Here is a 25580-nt window from a genome sequence, read left to right as displayed (position 1 = left end):
CTCGTTTCGTTTCGTTGCGCAAACTCCAGTAAGCCTTCTCTCGTGGTATGGATCTCGCGAAAGTAGAGTGCTTCAATAAATAACCTTCATGACGTAACGTCGCGTACGACACAGCGCTACGCATTGTGGTGTCAAAAGGCTTACTGGACTTTGCGCAATATTTCGCCAAAAAAGTATTCTACGCAACGGTCCCTAGGTGACTTTTCCTATTCATAATACACAGCCTGTCCATCCTAGATCGTGGTTACATGGGGAGTAATCGTTGTAAAATTAGGCCAAACGCAAAGACAGTTATGATGCGAACAAGCCGTGTAAGTCATTATCAGCATTTTTTTCATTGAACATTTGCGGGTACAGCGTCACAGGGAGCAGCATTGAACGGTAAACAGGTTCACATCATATTCAGACAATGGCCATACAGGAAACGATTCGTATCAACAAAACGATTGGCTGTATCGTCTGTTTCATGTTTTTTTGCATTACGCCCCCTGGTGCCAAACAAAGAATAATTTTGAAACGAAATTTGGTGTGAATTTGTAAACAAAGTTTTAAGTCCAGACCTCAAGCGGTTACGGGACACACTACATTTATTATCAAATTGCTAATGCATTAAAAAGTTGAATTGGTCAAGTTTAGCGCCCCATATATTTTTCCCAGACGTGCCGATGAAAATCAATTTCCGGCAGATAATACAGCCCGGGGTTAGATCTTCAAACCATAGAAATTTTGTTGTGGGCTGACCGTGATATTTACCAGGTTGGGGGTCTGAAGTTTTGGGGGTCATTTTCGACCATTTGTGACCGGTGAATCAACTTTTCAGCCAACGAGGGGTTAATTTGGCCATTGGGACAACAAAACTTAGGCTCCTAAACTGAAACGTCGTCATCGTTTTCTTCTAATGGAAAGGAAATTCATGATTTTGATTTTTAAAAACACGTATTGATAATGGAAAACACATCCATACTGGTGACTGACATCATGTATCGAACTTGACGTACCGCGGTAAAACATAATGGTCGCTCCCCCATTTCGCTCGTTTCGTTTCGTTGCGCAAAGTCCAGTAAGCCGTGTCAAAACGCTCCTGGTTGGAAAAACATATTTTTGCAAGTCACTTCCAGTAGTTTTGGGATCCAAAGTCGGCAAGATCGGCTTGATGAAACTGGCTGAAAAGTGTGTGGAGCAAAGAATTCCGGCAGTGCTATCAATGCGCAAGATCAAGTGAAGTTTAGACAATCCGAAGAGAATATTAAAACGCATTCTTCCAACCAGCCAGTGCGCATGCCAAGAGTAGCTTGACAACGTTCCTATAGATTCATGCACTTGATTGGTAACAACGTTTACATGACGTAGTGTTGGCCGTCGTCACGTCACCATGCATTTTACATTACTGTAACGTGACGAGACGCGACGTCTTCTTAAACGTTGTTCCCAATCAAGTGCATGGATCTATAGCGATTGGTAGTTGATAAAGCTTGGAATTAGTGAAACCATGTAACCAGTGATAAACCTTGGAATAGTCAGTACTAAACCGTGGAATCACTGTGCAAGTACCGCGTGAAATCGGGCGCGTTCCTTCCACGATTTATACCCTCCCAACTGCCAATCTCGTCCCAGCTGACTTTATTGATAGCAATTTGCCGGTAGTTCCAGAATCAACCTTTTTGTGGAGGATGACGTCATCATTGAATGCATTGGAAATGTGTTGTTGTCGTTAAAAAATAAACTTATATTCATGACGGGCCGCCATTTGCAAATATCTAATTATTGCTCTTCGATGAAAGCAAAAGTAAGCTTTTGTGATAAAGCTCAGGAGATATGACAAACATGCACACGGGAATCACTAAAAAATGTGTCCGCTTAGAACTGGTTACATCACGAAAATATCTCTACATCCCTCGATGTGTACATGAATATGTACGAAATCGCTCACAGCGAATTAGGAATTTATTCACATTTTTCATCTCCAAACCCGGCTAAAACCTTCGGTAATAAACCTTCATCTCCGTTTCTACGGATAAGTGCCAGCCGGTACTGCATGATGTAGTCAATCTTCTCCATATCACCCTGTATGATCACACCGCTCCGTAATTCAAAAAGGCCTCGTGTGGTGGCGTAGTAGACTAAGCGGAGCGCTGATTGGTCCGTATTATGGGTGTGTGGTGGGCGTGTCGTGACATGCATGCCTATATTTGGGAGATCAGTAGGCTAATGTACACTGGAGGCGAGGTATGACTGGGTTGTTCTAAAATATAGATTATTGAGTCGGAATGCGACTGATTTCTAAACTACCGTCAAATTCCGATCAGATCAGGTAGTTGATAAAGCTTGGAATCAGTGAAACCTTGGAACCAGTGATAAACCTTGGAATCAGTCCTAAAAATGCATAAAAACATGAAATAATGCCATTCGAACCTAACGTGGTTACGAATCAACATTTGGAGCTTATTCTTACATGATCAGATCGGAATTTTATGGTAATTTAGAAATCTGTCGCATATCCGATTCAATAGTCTATATTTTAAAACAACCCAGTTGTACCTCGCCTCCAGTGTACAGTACTGATCTCCCAAATATGGGAAGACACGCCCACCACACACCCATAATATGGACCAATAGCGCTCCGCTTATAAATACGCCACCACCACACGGGGCCTTTTCGATCAGACGAGTTGCTTGGGAAGTTGGGGGCCTGTCATGCATTATGCATGGATAAGGTTGACGACTATGTCTAGGCCTAATTGTCTATGATTGACTGATATTTTATAACAAACGATGAATAAAAGAAGCCTAGTCATGTATGTTTATTACCGAAGTTTGCGGATGAAAATTTCCTTCGCCGTGAGCGATTTCTTACATCTTCCAGTACGCATCGAGGGATGCAGAGATCTTTGTGACGTCACCAGTTCGAAGCGGGTTTTTTTATTCACGTGTGTTTGTCCTATGATCTCGTGCATCTAGTACCGAGCATAATACTTTATCGTCTATGGAATACAAAACAATCATAAAAACTAATTTTTGCTTCCATTGAAGAGAAATAAAATATTTTAACGACCACAGCGCATTGCCAATTGATGACGTCATCCTCCACATTAAAAATGTTGGCTTCTGAACGAACTGGCAAATTGCTATCAATAAAGTCAGCTGGGACGAGACGAGACAAGACCACAATTGATTTTTTAAGCCTTTTAGCAGTTAAATTGTCAATGTTTGACCGCGACGCATCAAAGAACGCGTGGTGTTGTGAATCTGAAATTTAGATTATGTTATTCCGGACAGTCGGGCAAGTAAATGGTGAAAAATAAAATGGTGATTGACCACGGAAATTTTTTTTTAATCGACAAATTAGACAGACTTTGATATTTCCACTCTTTTCAGCCAACTGGCAGAAAAAACTCAAAACACGCCCCCTATTACCCAATTAGCAAAATTCGAAATTAATTTTTTCATCAAATAATTTCTTTATATCTGTAGACTTGCCACAACAAATATTTTTTCAATACCTCTCCAAATATGTACTTGAGAGTAAAAAACATGCACTCGTCTAATAGATAGGCCTGGACCCTCCAACCTATGAATATTCATTAGTGGTCTTGTCTCAATGAAGGTACATTTCAGGGGTTAACATTTTGAGATTTTTTTCAAACTAATGTACATGACATCCCACAACTCTCCAACAAAGGAAAGTCATATCTGGACATTTTTGGAGAAATGAGAGACATTTCAAAGAGTGGTACAACTGTGCCAAAGCGACGAAAGAGGACAAAATCGACAAAAAGTCATGATTTTGCACCCAACAGCACCAAATTCAAAGACCTGCCCTGGCCAGAATAAGCAAGCTATGGAGCTGAAACTTTAGGACGTGATTTAGGAATATCTTTGCTGCTTAGGGCACAACTTTCAGAATCAAGGCCTAAGTAGTTTCAAAGAAATTACAAAATGAATGGCAACACAACAAGACTTGTAAAAATGAAACCGAACTTAGACCGGGGTTAGGTTGACTCTTATTTGGGTCAAATTAAGTTTTTTTCTCATTATTTTAGCTTGTTTTGACCTTAAATCATCAGCAATACAATATTCTAAATGAATTAGAGTGATTTGAGCACATTCAAATTTTTCACTATATTGACCCAAAATGTAGTGTAAATAGAGACAAGACCACAATTGATTTTTTAAGCCTTTTAGCAGTTAAATTGTCAATGTTTGACCGCGACGCATCAAAGAACGCGTGGTGTTGTGAATCTGAAATTTAGATTATGTTATTCCGGACAGTCGGGCAAGTAAATGGTGAAAAATAAAATGGTGATTGACCACGGAAATTTTTTTTTAATCGACAAATTAGACAGACTTTGATATTTCCACTCTTTTCAGCCAACTGGCAGAAAAAACTCAAAACACGCCCCCTATTACCCAATTAGCAAAATTCGAAATTAATTTTTTCATCAAATAATTTCTTTATATCTGTAGACTTGCCACAACAAATATTTTTTCAATACCTCTCCAAATATGTACTTGAGAGTAAAAAACATGCACTCGTCTAATAGATAGGCCTGGACCCTCCAACCTATGAATATTCATTAGTGGTCTTGTCTCAGACTGTCAGTTGGGAGGGTATAAATCGTGGAAGGAACGCACCCGATTTCCCGCGCTATTTGCACAGTGGTTCCATGGTTTACATTGAATATTCCAAGGTTTATCAGTGTTTCCAAGGTTTCACTAATTCCATACTTTATCAACTACCGATCAGATCATGTAAAAATAAGCTCCAAATATTGATTCGTAACCACCTTAGGTTCAAATGACATTATTTCATGTTTTAATGCATTTTTAGGACTGATTCCAAGGTTTATCACTGGTTTCAAGGTTTCACTGGTTCCAAGCTTTATCACCTACCATAGTGATTGCATCGTGAAACTCATGTATATTCGCGGTCATCAACACGATGTGAGAGTCCAACTCTGAAACGGATATGTCGCATCGTAAAGTCTGCATGATTGTTCACAACTCAAATTATGACCTCTAATTAAAAGCTAATTAACTGTATTCTAATCGGTCAAAATTGATTTTTTGAATGCAGAATGAGAAGAGATAGGTTGGAACTGAAACCCGATAAGTTATGACTGATTGCTTTACAATTTTCTGAAGAAAACGCTCCAATGACGTAATTCTTAGTGAGAACATCATGTTTAGTCCTATATGGTATTATGCATTACACCAGACCTCACGCTTCCAACAAAGAAAGACGACTGTAAAAAGGATTAAAACATTGTGTTTATTTACAAGTGCCGTCATAGCCCAGTTAAAGGGATCACACATGAATGATCCATTTAGCGAGATCACACAAAACGGCCAATAGGGTTTCCACAGTCCATGCTAAGTGTCCCTCCTTTCAGTATGGCGGTCCATATACCAATTGCAAATTGCAGGTAGATTTTGCTCTGATGTGACTGGTGCATGGTCGTTGATTTGCGCCAGTGGTAGACATGACTGCTGAGGGTCAAGGTATCCTTTTAGGTAACGCTCAACAGATTTCCCGTAAGTGAGTGACGGCAGGATGTTCTCTCAATTGCAAATGACACCCATTGCGTTTTTAAGGCACTTTTTAACGAATGACCAATTGGTGCTGTACACCACTGGAAAGGCCGTGCCTTCCTCTTTCTACACGAACTCATCTCATTCATTTAGTTAATACAAGTCAGTAATTAGCGCAGGATTGGCTCCGAGCAGTTGAGGCCACCCCAAACTAAACATTTCACACCAGACCCTCAAATCACTAAAAAACCGCGATTTTTGAAAAATTTTCTAGTAGGTAAATCAAAAAAAGAGCATCGCAAAGCGAGCATAACCCCTCAGCCTCTTAAGGTTGAAGGTGAGATAATGGTGAAGTTGGCTTAGTGGAGTGGCTAGTTTGCATATGGAAATTAAAATTGTGGAAACCTATTTTGAGGATGTGAGCGTGGCGGCCATATCGAAATTCGAATCGCGCTGATTTTCGAAAGGAACCTTCCCCTTACAAAACTGCATTAGGCCTACACCCACGAAAAATTGATTCCATCCTCCAAGCCGTTCTCCTCGAAATTGACGGAAACCGATGTCGAGCACGTTGCCCTGGTGACCATATTGAGAATCAAAACGAGCCGGTTTTCGAAAGGAACCTTCCTCTAGTCAGCCCAAACGTACATACCAAAAATGAATTTGATCGGACGAACGGTTCTCCTCGAAATGACGGAAACCGATTTCAAGCACGCCGCCCTAGTGGCCATATTGATAATCGGAACGAGCCCGTTTTCGAAAGGAACCTCGCTCTAGTCACCCTCAACGTACATACCTAAAATGAATTTAATCGGACGAACGGTTCTCCTTGAAATTGACGGAAACCGATTTCAAGCACGCCGCCCTGGTGACCATATTAATAATCGGAACAAGCCCGTTTTCAAAGGAACCTTCCTCTAGTCACCCCCAATGTACATACCAAAAATTGAATTGATTGTCAAAGCCGTTCTCCTAGAAATCGACGGAAACCAAGTAGCAGACGCCCGCCCGCCCGCCCATTTGGGCTGAGGGGTAAAAATACCGGTTTTCACGTAATGCGCGAGAAAAATGCGAGAAAAAAGTAGTTTAGTCTGCTCATGCACAACCCTCTGAACAGTGGACAGTGACACCTTTGTCCCTGAAGCCTCCAATTCGTGACATAGGTTTTCCTTGGCGGTCGTGGGGTTAATGTGCATCTTTCTAGCTAATGTGCGATCAGCTTTGGATGTCAGCTTGTGCTTTCTTCCTGATTTTGGTAAAGTTGCTGTTGTTCCTAAAGGTCCCTGAGTGTAATTCCCCACAATTGTCTTAACAGACGCCCGTGGCGCATCAAGCTGCTTCGAAATGGCTCCTAGTCACGGTGGCTAAAGGTATCGGTTTGTATAAGAAAAATACCTAGAGAGGAAATGACGACACAAAAAAAGATACAAAAGATTAGTTCATTTTGAGGGGGTAATGCCCGCATTTATTATTTTTATCCGATTGTACCTCCAACACTGTAATGGGAGGGCCTTGTTTCTATTGTGGTGGAAAGGTAAATCGATACCTTTACCCATCATGCTAGTGAATTACCAGACTCAAGCAAGAGGATAATCGACTGTCTCCTTATCTTGAGAGTACTCCAGACCTTTGACTTCCCCATGGTGGCTGAAGGCAGGCAAATGACCAGAACAGATATCCAGTCCCTTGCACACTGCCACACAGCCACAGTGGCACTCCCTGAGCTATGTCGTAATTACAATGGTCAACAGGTAGTAGAGATAAGATAAAAGCTATTGCGCAACATATTTAGCTACTTTAAGGCCAAACAACTTGTAGGTAAAGTAGTTGTATGTAAACTTGTGACACTCTAAAATATGCATTGTTCTCAAATAATGTTATCGAAAAATGAAATTAATTTAATCAAAGTCTGTTTTTTAGTTGACGAAGAGATGTGATCACAGGCTTCCCGTAAAAAATAGGCTTTCACTCCAGCAGTATGTAAATGTAGAGACAGAGACAAGGTTGTGTCGTTGATTGGTGTATATGTAAACCTTTGGGCACTACTGTAGGCCTACTTAGAAGCACAGCATTGTTTAAAAGTAAAAATACACCAAATACACAAGAAGATCTCCCAAACCGCAAAGGCTACGCACTTCATGTTTTTACCAGTTATCGATAAATATGTTGGTCATAGAACAATGTCTGTTAAATAAATTTTTCGAAAAAGAGGAAATGGAAAAAAATTATACCCAAAAATGAAGTTTTTCTAATTTTTGAAAAAATCATCCAATTGCAAAATTTCTTGCAGCATCACAATCCCAAAACATTGTTAATATCATTCCATTACAGAAATCAAGAAATATTAACAATTTTCTTTAGTTTTTTGCATTTTCTTCCTAAATTTTCCCAATAGATTGATAAACCATACTATTTACACGGTCCCATTTGGTCTTGGACTATGACTAAGCCACTACTAATAACCCACAAGAGAGTGATGTCTCATTCAAAAGGAGAGGGGCCATTTAAGAAGTAATTTTAGGGCTGAAGAATTCAGAGATATTAAGACACAAAATTATACAGAAAAAGCAATGGAAACTGGCTTAAATTGTGTATTTCAGATTAAAAAAATAGGGAGAAGTTGCTAAATAAATATCAACGAATATGAATCAACATTAAAAATTGAAATTGGGTGATTTTACAAAAAGGAAAAATCATCTTTAAATTTTTATTTTTTACCGATTTTCTTTGTTTCCAAAACTTGTCCAAGTAGCATTGTTCGATGACCAACGTATTTATCGATAACTGGTAAAAACATGAATTGAGTAGTGCTTGTGGTTTGGGAGATATTCCTGTGTATTTGGTGTCTTTTTACTTTTAAACACGACTGTACATGGCACAAAGGTAGTGCCTCTTAGCGGTTGCCAATATTCTGACAGGCATGCACCATGGCCCCTGGCCGTTTCAGCTTCATTGATAACCTATTTTGGGGGTGGGCTACATGCTTGAAATTATTGGCCATAATATAATTTGTGGAAATGAGTTTTTCGTAAATGGTTGGAATACTCTAAAAAATATGCTTACACAGGGAGACAGGGAGAAGGATTCTTTTCGGATCAGATAAATTCCTCCCAAAACAGAAGTGGTTAACGGGAATCCAACTAGTCAAACACTGTCCAGGCTGAATGAGCCATCAGTCCTAGAGTCCACTGAGAAAGAATCACCGAAATCGAACACGCACCAGTCAATCAGTTAAAACAAGAATCAAAATTTTTATCAACAAATCCTCAACCATGTCAGCGTCCAGTCTGACAAATCTTCACCAAGTCCATTAGGCTACATAACATACAAAATGTACAACTCTTCTGGCGGGCGACCGCGTGCTCCCCAAACTTGTCAAACGAACAACTCAAGCGCCACAAAATCTTAGCTCGACTCCCTAACTTTTAGCGTGCATCGGCCTTTTATATTGACTCTTGAAAGTGATGCCTACAATATATAGATTGACTGTTAATAACCATAGAGTCCACTGCTTTTCAGGATATCATCATGGGCCGTGCTGTCCGTATCACAAAGGTTGACGATACGACGGTCACTATCCTTGACAGGGCCAGCGGTGTAAAGACAACTGGAACCGGTGCAAATGGACAGGTACATGTATTTCAATTTGTCTAAATTTGTCCTTATAGAACGGTTTGACCCTAAGAGAATGGCCATTCAAATGAGCATCCAGACCACTCTGCATTTTGTCTCAAATTCAAGACGTTCGGTAAAATTAGAATATTGCCCACAAAATCGCATAAAATGTGATTTCTGAAGGATTTCTATTTGTTCCAATTTGAGAGTGTGGTATGCCTCCTTTTCTCGCAGCAAATGACAATCGGCAGAGAACCATGGTGTAAAGTAAATGTCGCGTTAGCAGGTGCGTGGCATTTAAGGCATGACATTGTTATTTTGAAGGCCGCAAGGCATCGAGTCATTCGTTAATTTAAATCACACCGAAGACGAGAAAATCGAAATGGCATGTTAAATAGAAATGCAGGGAAACAAATCAATAGCCTTTTTTGCCAATGCTGCTCAGTTCAAATGATATGAAATACGACTTCGACAAATATTTATAAGTACTTCAAGTTCTGACGTGGTAATTTGTGGTTGATTTAGTAACTTCATTTATATTTATAATTTTATCATGAGTTTGTCGGCAAAGGCCAGTGTCTTACAAGCCAAACGGGAAAAGGCTCTCTGTCCTTTTACCTGTCCGTAAAACTTCACTGGGCGATTCAAGAATCCCTCATATACACCATTAAAGGAATTGGCGACTTTTTACTTCATTATGTTTGTTCATCTTCTAGTTCATAAGTAAACTATTTTTCTGAACGTGTTTGATGCTTTTTCTATTTTGTTTCAGCTCTTAGATCAATTCCATTACTGTCGCAGTAGGGGCCGGGTAGTTGAGCGCCAACTGCGTGACGTCGTGTATGGCATGATATATGTTGCAATATTCAATAAAAATATTTTTCATGCAATATTGATTTTTGTTCATTCATCGTTTCATTTTTGATGCAATGTTACACTTTTTTATGCAATGTTAAAATTTCCATTCAATGTGTGTTTATATTTGATGCAATGTTACATTTCTTAATGCAATGTTTACTCGATAATTGTTCATTCAATGTTTCATATTTGATGCAATGTTTTACTTTTTTCATTCAATGTTCAAATTTTCATTTGATAATTGCCCGGATAATTGTTCATTCATCGTTTTATTTTTGATGCAATGTTACATTTTTTTCATGCAATGTTTAAATTTTCATTCGATAATATGCATTCAAAGTTTCATATTTGATGCAATGTTTTCAATTTTCTTCATGCAATTACGATTAAATTTTCATGCAATATTTGGCAATTATTCATTCAATGTTGGCGCAACCTTTTTCTTTCAATAATTTGTGAAAATTTGGCATCACAAAAACGTCATTGCTCTTCAACAAGGGCAGCCGCACCGCATCGGTGCCATCAACATTTCGGCTGACCCTTACAAACATCTCTTCCTGTCACGACAATCACAATTGTATGGTTTGGTCTCATTCATGCAGCCATTGACAGCATGTACACAACAATGGAGCTTTTGGTACGTCTGTCGTATTCCCCGTCACGAGATTAGCCAATCAGCGTCCGCGTTTCTAATATTGCCCACAATGCAGTTTTCGCATAAATATTTTCGCAAAATATTGAATGAAAAAGTTTCCGCCAACATTGAATGAATAATTGCCAAATATTACATGATCATTTTATGAAATATAGAAATCGTTATTGCATAAAAAAGTGAAACATTGAATCGAATACAAAACATTGATTTATCAATTATCAGGGCAACTATCGAATGAAAATTTGAACATTATTGCATGAAAAAAGTGAATTATTGCATCAAATATGAAATATTGAATGGACAATTATCGAGTAAACATTGCATAAAAAAATTTAACATTGCATCAAATATGAACACATATTGAATGGAAATTTTAACATTGCATAAAAAAGTGTAACATTGCATCAAAAATGAAACGATGAATGAACAAAAATCAATATTGCATGAAAAATATTTTTATTGAATATTGCAACATATATCATGCCATAGTCGGGGTGCAGATTTTTGTCTCTGCGCAGTGCGTCACAGTGCATCGATCCGCACAAAAATTATCTCTGTCTAAAGATTTTTAGGGAAAGGCAAAATGAGTTTTAGGACATGGAATGTTGCTTGATGGGACTAACCAAATAACAGGGCCCCAAATGACCAAGGCAAAAGGCTTTCTTGTTTTGAAGCTTGTATTAGACCTTAGATTAGACCGATCAAAAACTACTTGGCATTATTGTTGTTAACAATTTGTAATCATCGTGTACCATCACAATACTTTGATAATATAGCCATCATTTGTCAGTGTTAAAAATGAAATAATACTGAAGGTGATTGATTGAACTGCATTGACAGATGAGTGTATTCTCCTAAACTTTAAATTTTGAAGCACTCTCAATCGCTACATGCAAATTTAAGGAAGTTACTAGAAATATTCAGCCGGGCGCCCCAGACCTTGTCTATCAATTTCCTTTGGCACATCTTGGTACTAAACTAATTAACATAATACATGCAAATTTTCTCCGCTAAAACGTGAAAAGCATTCGCAAAAATAAACAGCACTAAAGCTTTATTTGGCAAACAAACCACAATGTCGGACTAAATAATACAAATGTTATCTCTTCATGGTTTGATGGGCCAAATGAAATTACTTTTGAGCGTGTTTTTGGAGCGACCAAGCGATGCTGCATTGTACACAGTACAATACACTGATACATGATTACATTGTAATAATAATAATAATAATAATAATAATAGGTATTGGATCAGGATAGTACAAGGGTGAAAGAACAATTTAGTTGGTGTGTACTACTCATCACTTCCGGTATTATATGGGTGAGTTAAGCTGTTAGAAAATGAGTGTGCCGATCAGGGAGATCTGATCATATCAGGGCAGTGGCAAGAAGCCACCAATGAAAAAGTGCAAAATGTGAAAGAACTGTGGGACCTGAAAATGTTATTGTTATTGTTAGAATGGATTCAATTGCGGTCGCGGCCGGTTTAAAGACCAGCTGCCCGAGAGACCGTCTTCTTTCCTGAAAAATAGAAAGCGAGATGATGCATTATATAAGTGAGTACTGATAGAATTGCAAGGGACAAAATTATTGAGGAGCTGAGCAACTCTAAGAGAAAGTGAAAATGAGAATGAGACCAACCCAGTAACAATGCTAGGTCACCAGCGGTTGGCTTAATACTAAGTAACGATTAATGATAGTAATAATAATCATTTATTAAACCTCCATAAAAGAGAATGATATACATGAATATTTTCTTTCACACATTCATGGCACAGTAAAAAACACAATACAAGTGAATAAATCTACATAATTTAAAGTCGGCCATAAAAAGATTTAGTAAGGAGCCTAACCAGCTTGTGCTGCATTGAGTCCATATTGTTAAAATGATCATCATATAACAAGTTTCTATGTGAGTCAGTGACTCCATCATAGGGTGTAGCCCGTATTAACTTAAAATTCGCGAGACCGACTCTAACCGGATCGTTGGCAGAAACCAGGACACGGTCGTACCGGGGACTCACTCACCAGATCAAAAACGTTGTTAACAAATATTCATGGGTCTCGCAGGAGTGTTCCCCACAAACATGCTCCTATATATACAGAGCATACTTGACTCTCCAAAAAATATCTTGCAATCTCAATCCTAAAAGCCGCTAACAATTTAGAATGATGGGACCTCTTATGCAGCGGTCAATTACAACTCTGAACCCCCCCCCCCCCCCCCCCCCATCAGACATTCGGCATTTATTCGACACCTGGGAAAAAAGGGGTCGTCCAGGAATCGACAGTTTCTCACACAGAGCACAAGATCCTTGCTCCAGGAATTCCCTGCTTCTTCTTTTTTGAGCTTCAAAGCATCACCTGTTTTTCACTTGACAGTGAACGTCAGGAATGCCACACAAATTCACATTTTTGGGTACGAAGTCTATTATGAATAGACTTGTTCCCATATATGGGTAAGGATTGGCTGGTTTGTGCAAGTCAACTGAACAGTGCTTCCTTTAATTCTCAACCCTCTTCCCCCAAAATGATGGCTGCAGATGTCAGAAAATTGACGGAAAGAAGAAACTGGATAATAGTACCAAGCTGTTCTCCCCTAAATTCGCGGTCGCTAAACATGCGACGGTCTTTCGGCATGGTCGGCGGTCCCGTACGCAGGAATTCACCAAAGATCATTTTTGTTATTTTCAGACATTCGACGAAATTCGACGCTGATTTTTACTCAGTTCGTCAGGAATTCAACGCTAGGGAATTTTTGGAAACCTCAGGATGCGACGCAGATGCGATGTCGCATCAGTGTCGACCCTTGATAGGGGGAGGGGGGTCAGAGTTGTAATTGACCGCTGCATTACCGAGGCCACACGCACGTTTCAGAACACTTCTTTGGAATGAATCCCGAGCTTTAAAATGTTGACAGGTTGAATTCAGGCATTCCATACCGTAAAACAGTGTAGGCCGGACTATACATTTATAAAAATACGTCTTAGCATCAGTTGACAAACCAGGAAACAAATATCCGTTATGGACAAGGCCAAAAGCGGCTTTCCTAACTTTACTGATTCACTTCTCTACATGGCAAGATGCCTTACCATCATTACAAAAGGTCATAATAAATAAATAACATGATAATCAAGGGATTTTTTTCTCTTTCAGACGTTGTTTCTCTACATACCAATCTGGCTCAGTCTTAAAGGGATCCGCTCCAGAATCCATTTTTTGGGTTTTCTACCTAATGTAAAATGCCAAGAACGGGCATAATTTTGACAGATATCTGACAATTGCTGTAACCAAGTGGCCGTCAGGGCAAAGATTGTTACGTCATCCGTGTATGCAATACAATTGCAAATGTCATCACCAACATGAATTCCAGTCTCACACGTGAACAGCCTAGTCAATAGACCGTTTACAAAAATGTAAAAGGTAGCGGAGATAATGTACTTCATTGACGTATTCCTCTCGTTATTTTCAACACCTCACTATACGAACCATTACTAAAGATAGTGGCAGTAGATGATTTATACAGCTGCAAAAGAAACAGCCAGTTTGGGAGGGGTAGTTTGCCTCTCAGCTTGTAAAAAAGACCCGCATGCCAAACTTTATCAAAACATTAATCTGCATCCAAACTGCAGACGTACACTGGTGAACCTCTCTGGTTCGAAACTGCCAAAATATCATTAAGGAAAGAACATGCTAGGGCCGTGCCAACTCCTCGACGAAAACTAAACTGAACATTACTACCACCGTCGCTTGGCCTCATATACAATTCTAACAGTTTAAGTAAGGTCGCGCTCAGGGTAATAGGACGATAATTACTTGCAACCGTAGGGTATAAAGTGGGCCTTCTTTAGCACCGGAATGATTACACAAGTGCTGGAGCAATCTGGACAATGTGCCAGCTCAGCATAAAGAGAAAAACTTCGCCAAATGGTCACAAAGATATCCAATGCGGCCATGTACTATTAATGCTCACCAAGTATCCCGTCATATCCAGGACTACAGTTGCGCCGCAGCTTTGGAATGAGCTCATCTATTTCACTGGTTTTGATCCTCACCATTGACTCGTTTTCTAAACTTTTTGAAAACCAATCATTCACAGTTTCTGCTATGCCCTTTTGTTCAGCAGTAAATACATGGGTATCTGCAAAAACGGATTAGTTTAAAAAAAAATATCTAACTTGGATTTCCCCAATTTTTGAATGAAATTGCCACTTTTCCACCCCTACCTGGTGCAGTTTTTTGGAGGATTGTAATGGTTAGGGTTTCAAAATGACGCTAATGCTCTCCACTTACAGCCGAACAGGGCAATTTAAACAATAATTAAGAAATTCTATCACCAGAAGACATTATATGCACATTTGTTTTTGGCCAAAGCTGCCCGTCATGAGCGAGAGTGATGGTCACGAGGAGTACAAAGTGCCCAAATATTCCAATAGAGGGCGCATAAATTGATCTGCATATATATACATATATATAACGAAACCAACACACATAACTCCTCCCACAAACTTGCTGTGAGATTGCTGGTAGGCCTAATTAGCTTGCAAACCATCGTTGAATGGAAAAGTCATGTAATATGAATAACATGTCATTTCACCAAGCTCTTACATTGCTGTTCGTGGCCATGCTGGCTGTTAAGCCACCATACTTCAGGATTATCTAATACAATTCCTGAAAAGACCACAGATTTTTCATACTTCAACAAATAATTTGTTAGGCATATGCCCATGTCGGTACATGGGCCTTCAGTGCAAGGAGGGTCCAAAACTGGTTCCTTTCAAAACTTCATGATCAAGCCGATCGGAAAAAAATTAAAAAGCTGCAAATTAAATCACCATTTACTCATAAACTATCAACATGTTGGTGATTTTTCCTGCAAAATGCCAGCTTGCCCTGGCAATGACCCTTATTCACGTATTGATAAGGTTTTGGGCAGAGAAAAGCCAACAGGTTTGCTTATTCCTTGCACCCAAAATTTCCTTTGTTTCTCATAATTAGGAAGATTTGTCAACCTGAAAGACTGTCTCATTTATTCAATATTTGTTACTGACACCAGATATATCTTTGACAAGTTAGCAAGCAAGCAGCACTCTTTATTTTATTTCATATTTTTAGCTTTCAATAGACTTTGGACAGTTCTAACAATATAATAGAAGGGGATCCAACCAACATCACATTTCAATGGTTTCCTGGCGAAAAAATAATGACTGGTTGACAGATAGATTACGGTCATGATCAATTATAAACTGACACACCTGCATCAAAGGGGTCCTATTCACCGAATACTACATGCACACACTACAAAGTTTTCACATGTATTACTTGAAACCTTGTTGTTGAGAAGTAAAAAAGTAGACTAATCAAATCAGATTATATTTTTAAACACTGTGAGCTATTATTGCTAATTTCCATATTACTACCACCCACAGGATTGGTCTAGGCTCTACTACGGCAACACTCATTACTTATTCATGTGTGTGTACACCAGCGGCACATAGGGGATAAAAGAATACAACAGGACCATTGCCTCAAAATTGGGCTCTGTTGTAAAAACAGATGTACATTCAATGCAACATGGTGATGAATTGCTTAACTGAAAGACTAAGAAGTAAATGCCATTGGGCAGTAGGGACAAGTGCAGCTCAGTGGTACAATCATTGTCTGAATTGGCAGACTGGTGCCTCATCTACAGCTGCCGTATATTTCTGTTTTTTAAGTTAGAGGTTTTTTTTAACTAATCCGTTTTTGGTATCTGACATAATACTTTCAAAATGCTTAGTCAATGTATTCAGGGTTAGAGGGCATTCACTTTTCTTCTTCTCCTGCTTTCTCAAAAGGTTCCAAAAAGCCGTTGTCGGACGGGATTTTATCAAACCGTTCAGCTTATTTACCTGACAATACTTTACATTACTAACACTCTTTCGAAATGCTGTCCTAAACACACTTTTGCAATGTTTCCAACACTCAAAGACAATACCCGACTTATCATTTTGTATCGACAAGTACCAGAAAAGCGCTTTTTATCACGTAAATCTGACAAAAGGTGAGCACCTAAAACGACGGGGGCCTTTGGCTGCACTAGCCTCCTGAACAGACTCGTGCATTGAATCAATGACCACGTTAAGATGCATCTCAATTACATCCAGAGCTTCCGACCTATTCAACGGGGCCAAAATACCGCTCATATCAAAATTTGACAATTTGTCATTCAGAATCTTACAATACTGTTCCCGTACATCGCTCCAGTTCAAACGAGGGTGCCTATGATGTGTTTCACAAGGAGCGACTGATTCAGCACTAGACAGTGACACACTTAATTCAAAATGGACTGGCAGGTGATCGCCGCCATTACCCTCTTCTAATTCCACAATAGCACACTTCTCAAAAGACTCGGCATCATGTTTATAAAAGAAAAGACAGGATCAAACCAAGAGTACACCCGCCGCATTAGGCAGAAAAATGTGAATTTACACTTCTGTTCAAAAACAAGATCCATGGCTGTCGCAGGTAATATTAAACTGCTATGAGTTGAAAAACCAGCACGCTTATACAGTACCACAGCTTTCTAAGCTTCCTGCCAGCAGGAAGCTGCGCATTAAAGTCCCTGCGAAGTGTGACGGGGGCGGATGACCCGTGCCTATTAATAAGAAGCTGGATTTCATCAAGTACCTCAATAAATGCTGCAGTGCAACCTTTGTCACTCTTATCATAGTATGGCATGTAGACATTCACAAATAGTCTTATAATTTTACCAGAAATATCACTTACAGACACAGCAACGACCCTGTCCACCCGTGTTTCAATCTCATTAAAAGGAAAGCGGGAGTTTTTCTTACATATCACCGACATACCGCCATAGGGCCTCTGCAGTCTGCCTCGACAGTAGTCATACCCGATTCTGAGAATGCTGAACACTTGACACGGTCATTTTTTGCTTCTGCCCCAACCAGTAGAAACCAGATCACCTAGTAGAAACTTAGTAGAAACCAGATCACGTTCAGAGGGACGCAACCACGTCTCCTGCAGACAAAGTACATCACGTTTTGAGAGTCTATCAAAGACGTAGCGGACGTTTGACTTAAAACCCATATGGGTTAAAAGAGTTATAAGTTATAAGAGCCGAAAGAAAGCCTCGCCTTGCCAACATTGTCAGCCTGACAACTACCACTGCTATTTGGCGATAGTTGTATCGCGAGTTCAAATAGTCTCTAGTCTCCAAGCTGTCCCTGAGGGATTGACTTCGGGGTTGTTGGTGCCGCGAATGGTAATCCTTCTCACGGCCCCACCAACTGGATTACCAGTTTCCTTGACTGGTCGCTTTCCTTTTGCCATTGTAAGACCATCGCTGGTTCGTTGGGGCGGGGCAGCCCGCTGTGTTTGCTCACTGGCACGAAAGGGAGGTAACACTATACCCCTCGGCCACAGGTCTTTGTTTAGCGCATGTTTCACAAGGGAACTAGAACACCGATTTTAAATTACTTATACGAGCGTTTATCCACCAAAATTGACACGCGCACGTTTCAGTTTATTCCAAGAGAATTAACGTGATCACGAATATCATCAGCCAAATGCTTCAGACCCACCTTACCAACGTATAGAACAGAGATAGCATCCAAGGGCTCGGCTCCGATGCATTCGCCTGCAATCCCTTTGGCTAACCGAGGCGGTTTGCTTTCGTTTTTCGTTCCTTCGACTTCTGGCTCAATCGTTTTACTTTCGTTTTTCGTTCCTTTCGACAAATCCTTCGCTCGACGCTTCCGTTCTTTCCGTTTGAGCTTTTTATTTTGCAATACAGTCAGTTTTCAGCGGATATATCGACGGTGGTTGCATGGGTATAGCGGTTGCCTACTCAGGTCGCTGGATCGAATCCCACTCTAGGCGTCGCCTTTTTCAAGCTATTTTCCCTACTTTGTAGAAATTACAAGTCCACACTAACATGGCCTGGACCTGGTTCTGGTTCTTTAGTATCTTCCGTACTGTCGCTGCCGAATTAGCCTTATGACAGACCTTGAACATAAGGTCGCCCAGTGACAGTTCGACCGTTTCGTCATTCACTTATTCAGACAGGGGCAGTCAAACTTCAAAATCTCTCACGAGCGTAGTGACAAATAATGAAGGTTTCTGCTAAAATCACTTGACAGTACGAACACAACTTGTAGGGTCCTTTACTTTGCAGCACTCCTCTATCAAAGGTCTCGTTAGGGAGTTTTTCCCAAATGTACGCGATGATGACGTGCCTCATTAACAGGACGTAACATCTATTCTAAAATGCGTTTCCAAAGTGAATGCATGAGGACAACCCATTTGTGTCGTATATCACTGGAAACGCCCAATTCCCCTGATTCTGCAGGATGTTAAATCGGGCATTTTATTTCTTTAAATAAATCATAAGCGTCGCATTTGCTCCTAGCTCTGTTCACCATCCCAAATGGCAATATTGCCAATAGGGCCGGACAATCACGAAAAACCTCAAATATTATACATTTCTTCCTGAATAATTCTTACAGTGACCATTCTCCTCTGAAGGACAGTTGCTTTCGCTAGACAAAAATCAAAAACAAATCGAGGGTCAACCATTGAACTTTTGAGATATGTTGAATATTGCACAAATCAGCGAAAAACGCACCAACTGGCACTGGACGGCATTTCAACACTGGGCCGACGCATATCCCAAGTTCAGTGTACACATACGTCGGCAACAACACTAAATGCGTAGTATCTTGTTAGCCGCCTATTGAGTAGCGATCTAGGTTTCAGAAACTCCAAAAAAACATGTCTGGTTGCCAAAACAACTGCTGAATCAACACTGACCTACTATGAGGACCGAGAAATCAATGATTTTAGGAACTACGGTTAGGGCTTGGCCGCGCATGAATATAAAAAAAACCTCCCCAATGAGACCAAAACACCGAATTATCAGAAAAAAGTCTGAGATGAACAGAGCAAGCACCGCTATCGTCCAAAGCGTCCTCTTAAAATACGTATATAAGCAGAGTCTTCCTGTTTTGAAAGACACTGATATAAGACAAGACCACCATTGAGACAAGACCACCATTGATTTTTTAAGCCTTTTAGCAGTTAAATTGTCAATGTTTGACCGCGACGCATCAAATACTGCGTGGGGTTGTGAATCTGAAATTTTGATATGATATTCCGGACAGTTGGGCAAGTAAATGGTGAAAAATAAACTGGTAGTTGACCACGGATATTTTTTGATAATCGACAAATTAGACAGACATTGATATTTCCATTCTTTTCAGCCAACTGGCAGAAAAATCTCAAAACACGCCTCCTATTACCAAATTTGCAAAATTCGAAAGAGACTTGCCACAACAAATATTTTTTCAATACCTCTCCAAATATGTACTTTAGAGTTAAAAACATGCACTCGTCTAATTGATAGGCCTCGAGCCTCCAACCTATGAATATTCATTAGTGGTCTTGTCTCCTCTAAAAATTGTCTACCGATACAAGGCAAAATAAACAATTTGCATTTACCACATTTCTTCTTCTCCTACATAGCGTTATTTCTTTACGATAAACGACATGACGTCATCGTCGTTAGCGTTGTGAGTTCCTAAAGGGATACGCCGTGCGTAATAACTGGTGGTCAAGACTAATTGAAATGCAGTGGTGCAGCTTTTCTGCATACTAATTTGCTGAAACTCGGTGCTTGTCATATTTGTATATCTGTCTACACCACGGAAATGCTGACATTTACTTTTAGTACGTATTAACCTAACAAATTTCAAATTTTCAACAAACGGCGTAAACCTCTCTGATATGAGTTTTTCCCTAATGTTTACCTGAAACACTTTTTAGCTTTACGTATAAATATCAATTTATAAAGTCTTTATTAATTCTTGATAATAGGGCATAAAATAACAAACACTATGGTGAAAACCGTATAAATACCAATCTTGTAGTTATCGCAGGAATAAAATTCAAACATGTAAGGTGGTGAAGGAAGAACAAACTGGTGATGTACATTGTGCTGTACTAAAAATAAAGATTCTGATTGTTTCATGATTATATTACAAAATTGTAAATTAACATGTTCACGAAAATATCAAACCTGTGAGAAGGTATTTGGAATATAAGAATAAAACTATCAAAAACCTTATTTCAGTACAGTACAATGTACATCGTCAATTTGTTTTTGCACCACCTGAAATATTTGAATTACATTCTGCTATAACTTTAAGATGGAAAATTCGATTGCTATGCGGTTTTCACCATGTGTTTCTTAAGCTATGCCCTATAATTTATATTCTAGCAAAAAGACGTATCTTTTTTTGTTTGAAAAAACTATCCCTTCATATCGCCTATCGCCATCAGGTCTGAAAAGCATGCTTACTTTTCAGGTCTAAAAAATATGCTCACCCTGGTTAATCTATTCCCAAGCTTGCCGAGAACCTTCTAAATCGTGTGCATTTGAGGCGGGCCCTCCGACTTACCAGGCAGTGGTGTCTGGACGATTCCATCCGCAGTCAATTTTGCGGTAAATTAACCAACGAGGTTTTTTTTGTAGCGAAACGCACAAAACAGTTGAAGCATTATTCGCAAATTGTTTGATATCCACAAAACAAACATGCAGTGCATTTTGCTCCATTTGTGTGTATTTCGTTGGAAGACTCAAACAACACATTGTCAATTTTCCAACATTATTGAAAAACTTTCTCCTTTCCCAGGACAAGCTAGCGCAACAAGTTGGAAGGCCTGTCAGAATCGATTCTCCACTCTCCACTCTGATGTTTGTAAAAACTGGTGATTTCTCCAAAAGGGGGTCAAGCTTATCAAGCAGTGTTTTGCTTGACGGAGCCAGTTTTGCTCAGAATTTCCAAGGATACCTCGTCTTATTCCTGTAGCTCGAAGGTGAGAACTGCTCCATTTCTATTGTTTCCAGGGGTAGACGACAGAAGATCACTCCCTTTGGATGAGAAGACCTCCGCGGAATGTTTGATCCAATAGCCTCCCTCTCTCCACCACCCCCCCCCCCTCCCCCTCCTCGCAGTGTCTTTGTGATACTTCACTTTAAAAAACCGAATTTTTGTATTGACAACATGTAACACTTCAATACTGCATTTCAGGAAGCTATCGAGAATGGAACCAAAGCACTTCTTGAGACATTACTGTTGACTGGGAAGATGAGTCTGTTGGACTTAGGAATTCAGCCTGCAGTTGTGACAACTGAGCGTAAGCGGTTTGTGATCATTTGTTTTGCAACTGAGTACCGCGGCCATAAGGTCAATTGGACATACATGAGACTTCTGGAGGATGTCCAATGATGAAAGGATCGGCAGTTGCTCGGCTTTTATTTGAATAAATCTATTTGAAAAAGTCTATTGAGACAGGACGACACAGTAAATAATGTAATATTGTTAGCTGTTAGATAACGCCTTGAAACACCATATATTAAACTGATTCAGTTTTCTAACATGTACTTTTTTAAAAAGGAATGAATTTCTGCAATTAATCGGGAAAAAAATCCCTAAAAAGATGCACTTATTCGCCAATTAAAACTTAATGAGATAAAAATGTGAAAAACGCATTCTTTACTGCCCTATACATGCTTCCCGAAATTGGTGGCTTGCATTAGAACTAACTTTTTTTCCCCTTGTCCGTCATTAAAGGCATTCAAGTGTGTTGGTCAACCATGACTATCTCCTTTGTCCCTCCACCATAAGGCCTAATTTCCCCTTATGACATCACTATTTCGGACACTCAGCGCCCCATTTCTGGAAAGGTGTATAGTTTGTAGTCGGGCACCATTTGTGAGTAAAATTTCTTTTCGTAACCATCATCCGGGAATAGGTTTCCACTCTATTCTACATGGGCTAATCAATTTCAATGATAAAAATAATTGTAATACCATTACCATTACCAATGGTTTTGGTTTGGAAGTACAGAGAAAGACTTAGATTTTAATATTTTGATATTTCCTAAAATACGTATCACCTAGACGGACATTTCAACAAAAACAAAGTTTTTATAAAAGCAATTGATACATTTATTGAGACAGGATCAAGCTAGTATGACTAACTACCCTCTAACTGCAATCATTTCTTTTGGATCATTATCCATTACATCGAAGCTTGATCCGTTACATGCATGATGACTAGCGACACAACCCCTCATTTTCCCATCGGCGGACTGTGTTGGCGAATAATGTTGTCAAAATTGTTTGGTACTATTGTCCATTTTAATGACCAATCTGGAATAAATGCTGTATTATTATTTGTGCCAATTCATAATGGTGCCAAATTTCAATGAGAAATATCCAGGAAGGATCAAAATATGGCTTATCCGGGGGACTCTCAAATGACCATTGCGCCTCGATAACTGACGATTTTTTATTTGTGCACTGCGCGCAGTATTTTGAATCATCGCGGTGTTTTAAATTTGATATTGTTATCTACGAAGTTTGTTTGGCAGGTACGTTTTGAAAAATGATTAAGACTATGATTATACGTTCGATACGGAACATCGTATGCTCTTAGTCATGCTGATCCCCCTGTCCTCTTACGATGTCTCGTCGGGCATGTGCTTCAGACATGATTTACATACACCACGTAGTTTTGAACCTGAACTAGACAAACTTTGTCATTCCGATTTTTTCAGAACCATGCTATGACAAACACCCGAAATCCTACTGCGAAGAAATGGAAGGAAACGGCTTATGTTCTCCTGGTCACCAAATGGCAACTTTCATGAAAACTTACTGCTTCAAAACATGCGGGTAAGTCATTTCATCGTGGTCATTTTGACCCAGACCCGCTTAATGGCGGCGACAGATTAGAACGTGTCTACAGCGTAGTACAAGAGCACGCTTGTCACTGTCGATCGTAATCCACTCATTTCAAGGTATTCTGACAGACTAGGTGTCACTAACAAGGAGGCTTTTTCCGACTTATTAACGGTTTCGCTAACTATTTAAGGATTTATCCGACATTTTTCCGCCATTATCCGACTTTTCTCCAATTATGTCCAAAATGTAGGATTTCCAGAAAAACCTGTGAAAAAATAATAGGGCTTCCCAAAATAGGTCATTAAAGATCAAATGCCTTAGTTGAATGTGGTTAATGAGATGTGATGCTAACACCCAGAATGACCCTAGGTGTGAATATTTTAAATTTATCTCCTCTCCTTGGACCCCTTTGCATCTCAAACATGGGTGCATCTACGTTGGCCCACTCTATGTTCAAGCAAGGGAGACTTTTACAAAAGTGGGCCAAACTAGATAAAGCGTAAGTAACAATTAAGCCTTATGAATTCAAGAAATATTTGATGTACTGAACTGTATAATTTACAGTATTTACGCATAATACAGACCTACGTGCATAAACAGTCGACTCGCGTATACCCCGCCGTCAAAGCCAACGCGATTCCGAAATTTTCCAAGTCCGGTGAAGTTGTCAATTTTTACCTTAAAAATAGCGAGTTCGAGACGGGACATCAATCACCCTTCGACTGGGATTATATACATAATTTGATCATAATTGGTCTAACTATTCCCGCATTATAGTAGCAGGATAATGACGACTCAATAGCACCAATAATTGACTGAGACTTGTGTGAAGCGTTTGTCCGATCAGAATTTTATAACTTGTTTCATGTGAAGTATTGGTGGATATGAAATTATCGCTCTTGTGCTCAATATTTGGTGTACCTGAGTCGTTGTACATGTACATGTTTGGCCACGATGACAGATGATGAAGATGGTGAAGTTGGTAATGCTGACATCGATTTGTATCCCAAGCCCTATGTGACATCTCCATGCTTATTCATCAGCTCAAACGGTTCTATAGTTAGATGATTAGGCCTACATTGAGGCCCATCTTTTAAGCCATGCGTATGCAAGGACACCGTCACAAAACGCGCGCCGATATGGAATCCATCCGCGGACATTTTGCTATTGGTTAGCAAATGAAGATGATCTCAAAAATACGTATGAGGAGCTCCCAACCTTGAATGGGCGACGGGCTGATGTCATAAAACCCCATATGAAGTCGCCCCCATTCGCTTCATGCATGCCCTTGTCTATTATGTCACCCAAAATACACACCAACTTTTAAAGAAACCAGAAAGACATGTACTTGGTTAAGGGTTTTATGATTATGGCTCTTCGTCAAAAAAATGCAAATTTTCATCGTCACTAGCCTGATGATCTTCAACCAAATGTCATCTTGTTTCAAGATCCCTTGTAGTCATAGCCATAGACAATTTTGAAAAATGGGGTTCACTACGACGCGTCGAAAGCTTCTCTTTAGCTTGGTTTGCATAGGACTTGGCTGGAGGGAGGGAGTATTGGGATTGCAAACGGAGGAGAAAACACCTTTGTAACGAAAGAGTTCAGCTCCAAAGGGGCATTTTTACTTGACGGGGGGGGGCAATTGTGCGGGGGGGGTATTTTACTGGGGGCGGCAATTTTCTGGGGGGCAATTTTCGGGCGGCAATTGACCTGGGGGGATGAAATGAATATTAGCATCATGAAAGCTTTTAAATTCCAACTACGTGCCATCGGGAAAGCATAGAAAATCGGTCACACCGAGGATGATTGGGAAAGTCCCAAAATCGAACATTGAGAGGGCGTGAAATGATCAGCTGGTCTTGGGAGAGGATCAGTGCTGATGCTGTGCGCACTTTTGGAGCTGGAGATAGCCGGCTGCTCAATTATTGACGACAATGAAGGTCAACAAATAAAACTTGGACAATTAGCTGAAATTGAACAGAGTGACAAGGAAGACGATTTACAGCTTTTAGATGAAGAGCCAGATTATCAAGAATAAACTAAATTGTTCTTTGCTTCATCAGATAAAATGTATCCATATCCTGGTGAAAGGAATGGCAAGTTCATGGCCTTTGAAATAATGCATCTACCTTTCCTTTATTTACGCAGCAACATTTCATCTGTCGTATTAAGC

The 25580-nt window shown here is 39.7% G+C and overlaps 1 protein-coding gene across 2 annotated transcripts in view; it reads left to right on the top strand.

The window, feature by feature from the left end:
• LOC135486099 (uncharacterized) overlaps window positions 1–25580 on the top strand; it is a 49163-nt gene that overhangs the window by 11096 nt on the left and 12487 nt on the right. For both annotated transcript variants that reach the window (XM_064768618.1, XM_064768619.1), the window contains exons 3-5: window positions 9049–9159; window positions 21747–21852; window positions 23278–23395. In XM_064768618.1, coding sequence (XP_064624688.1) covers window positions 9049–9159; window positions 21747–21852; window positions 23278–23395 — 335 coding nt within the window. The remainder of the gene's footprint in view (window positions 1–9048; window positions 9160–21746; window positions 21853–23277; window positions 23396–25580) is intronic.

Source organism: Lineus longissimus, chromosome 4, assembly GCF_910592395.1.
Source record: "Lineus longissimus chromosome 4, tnLinLong1.2, whole genome shotgun sequence".
NCBI lineage: Eukaryota > Metazoa > Nemertea > Pilidiophora > Heteronemertea > Lineidae > Lineus > Lineus longissimus.
This window is presented reverse-complemented; position numbering and strand designations above follow the sequence as displayed.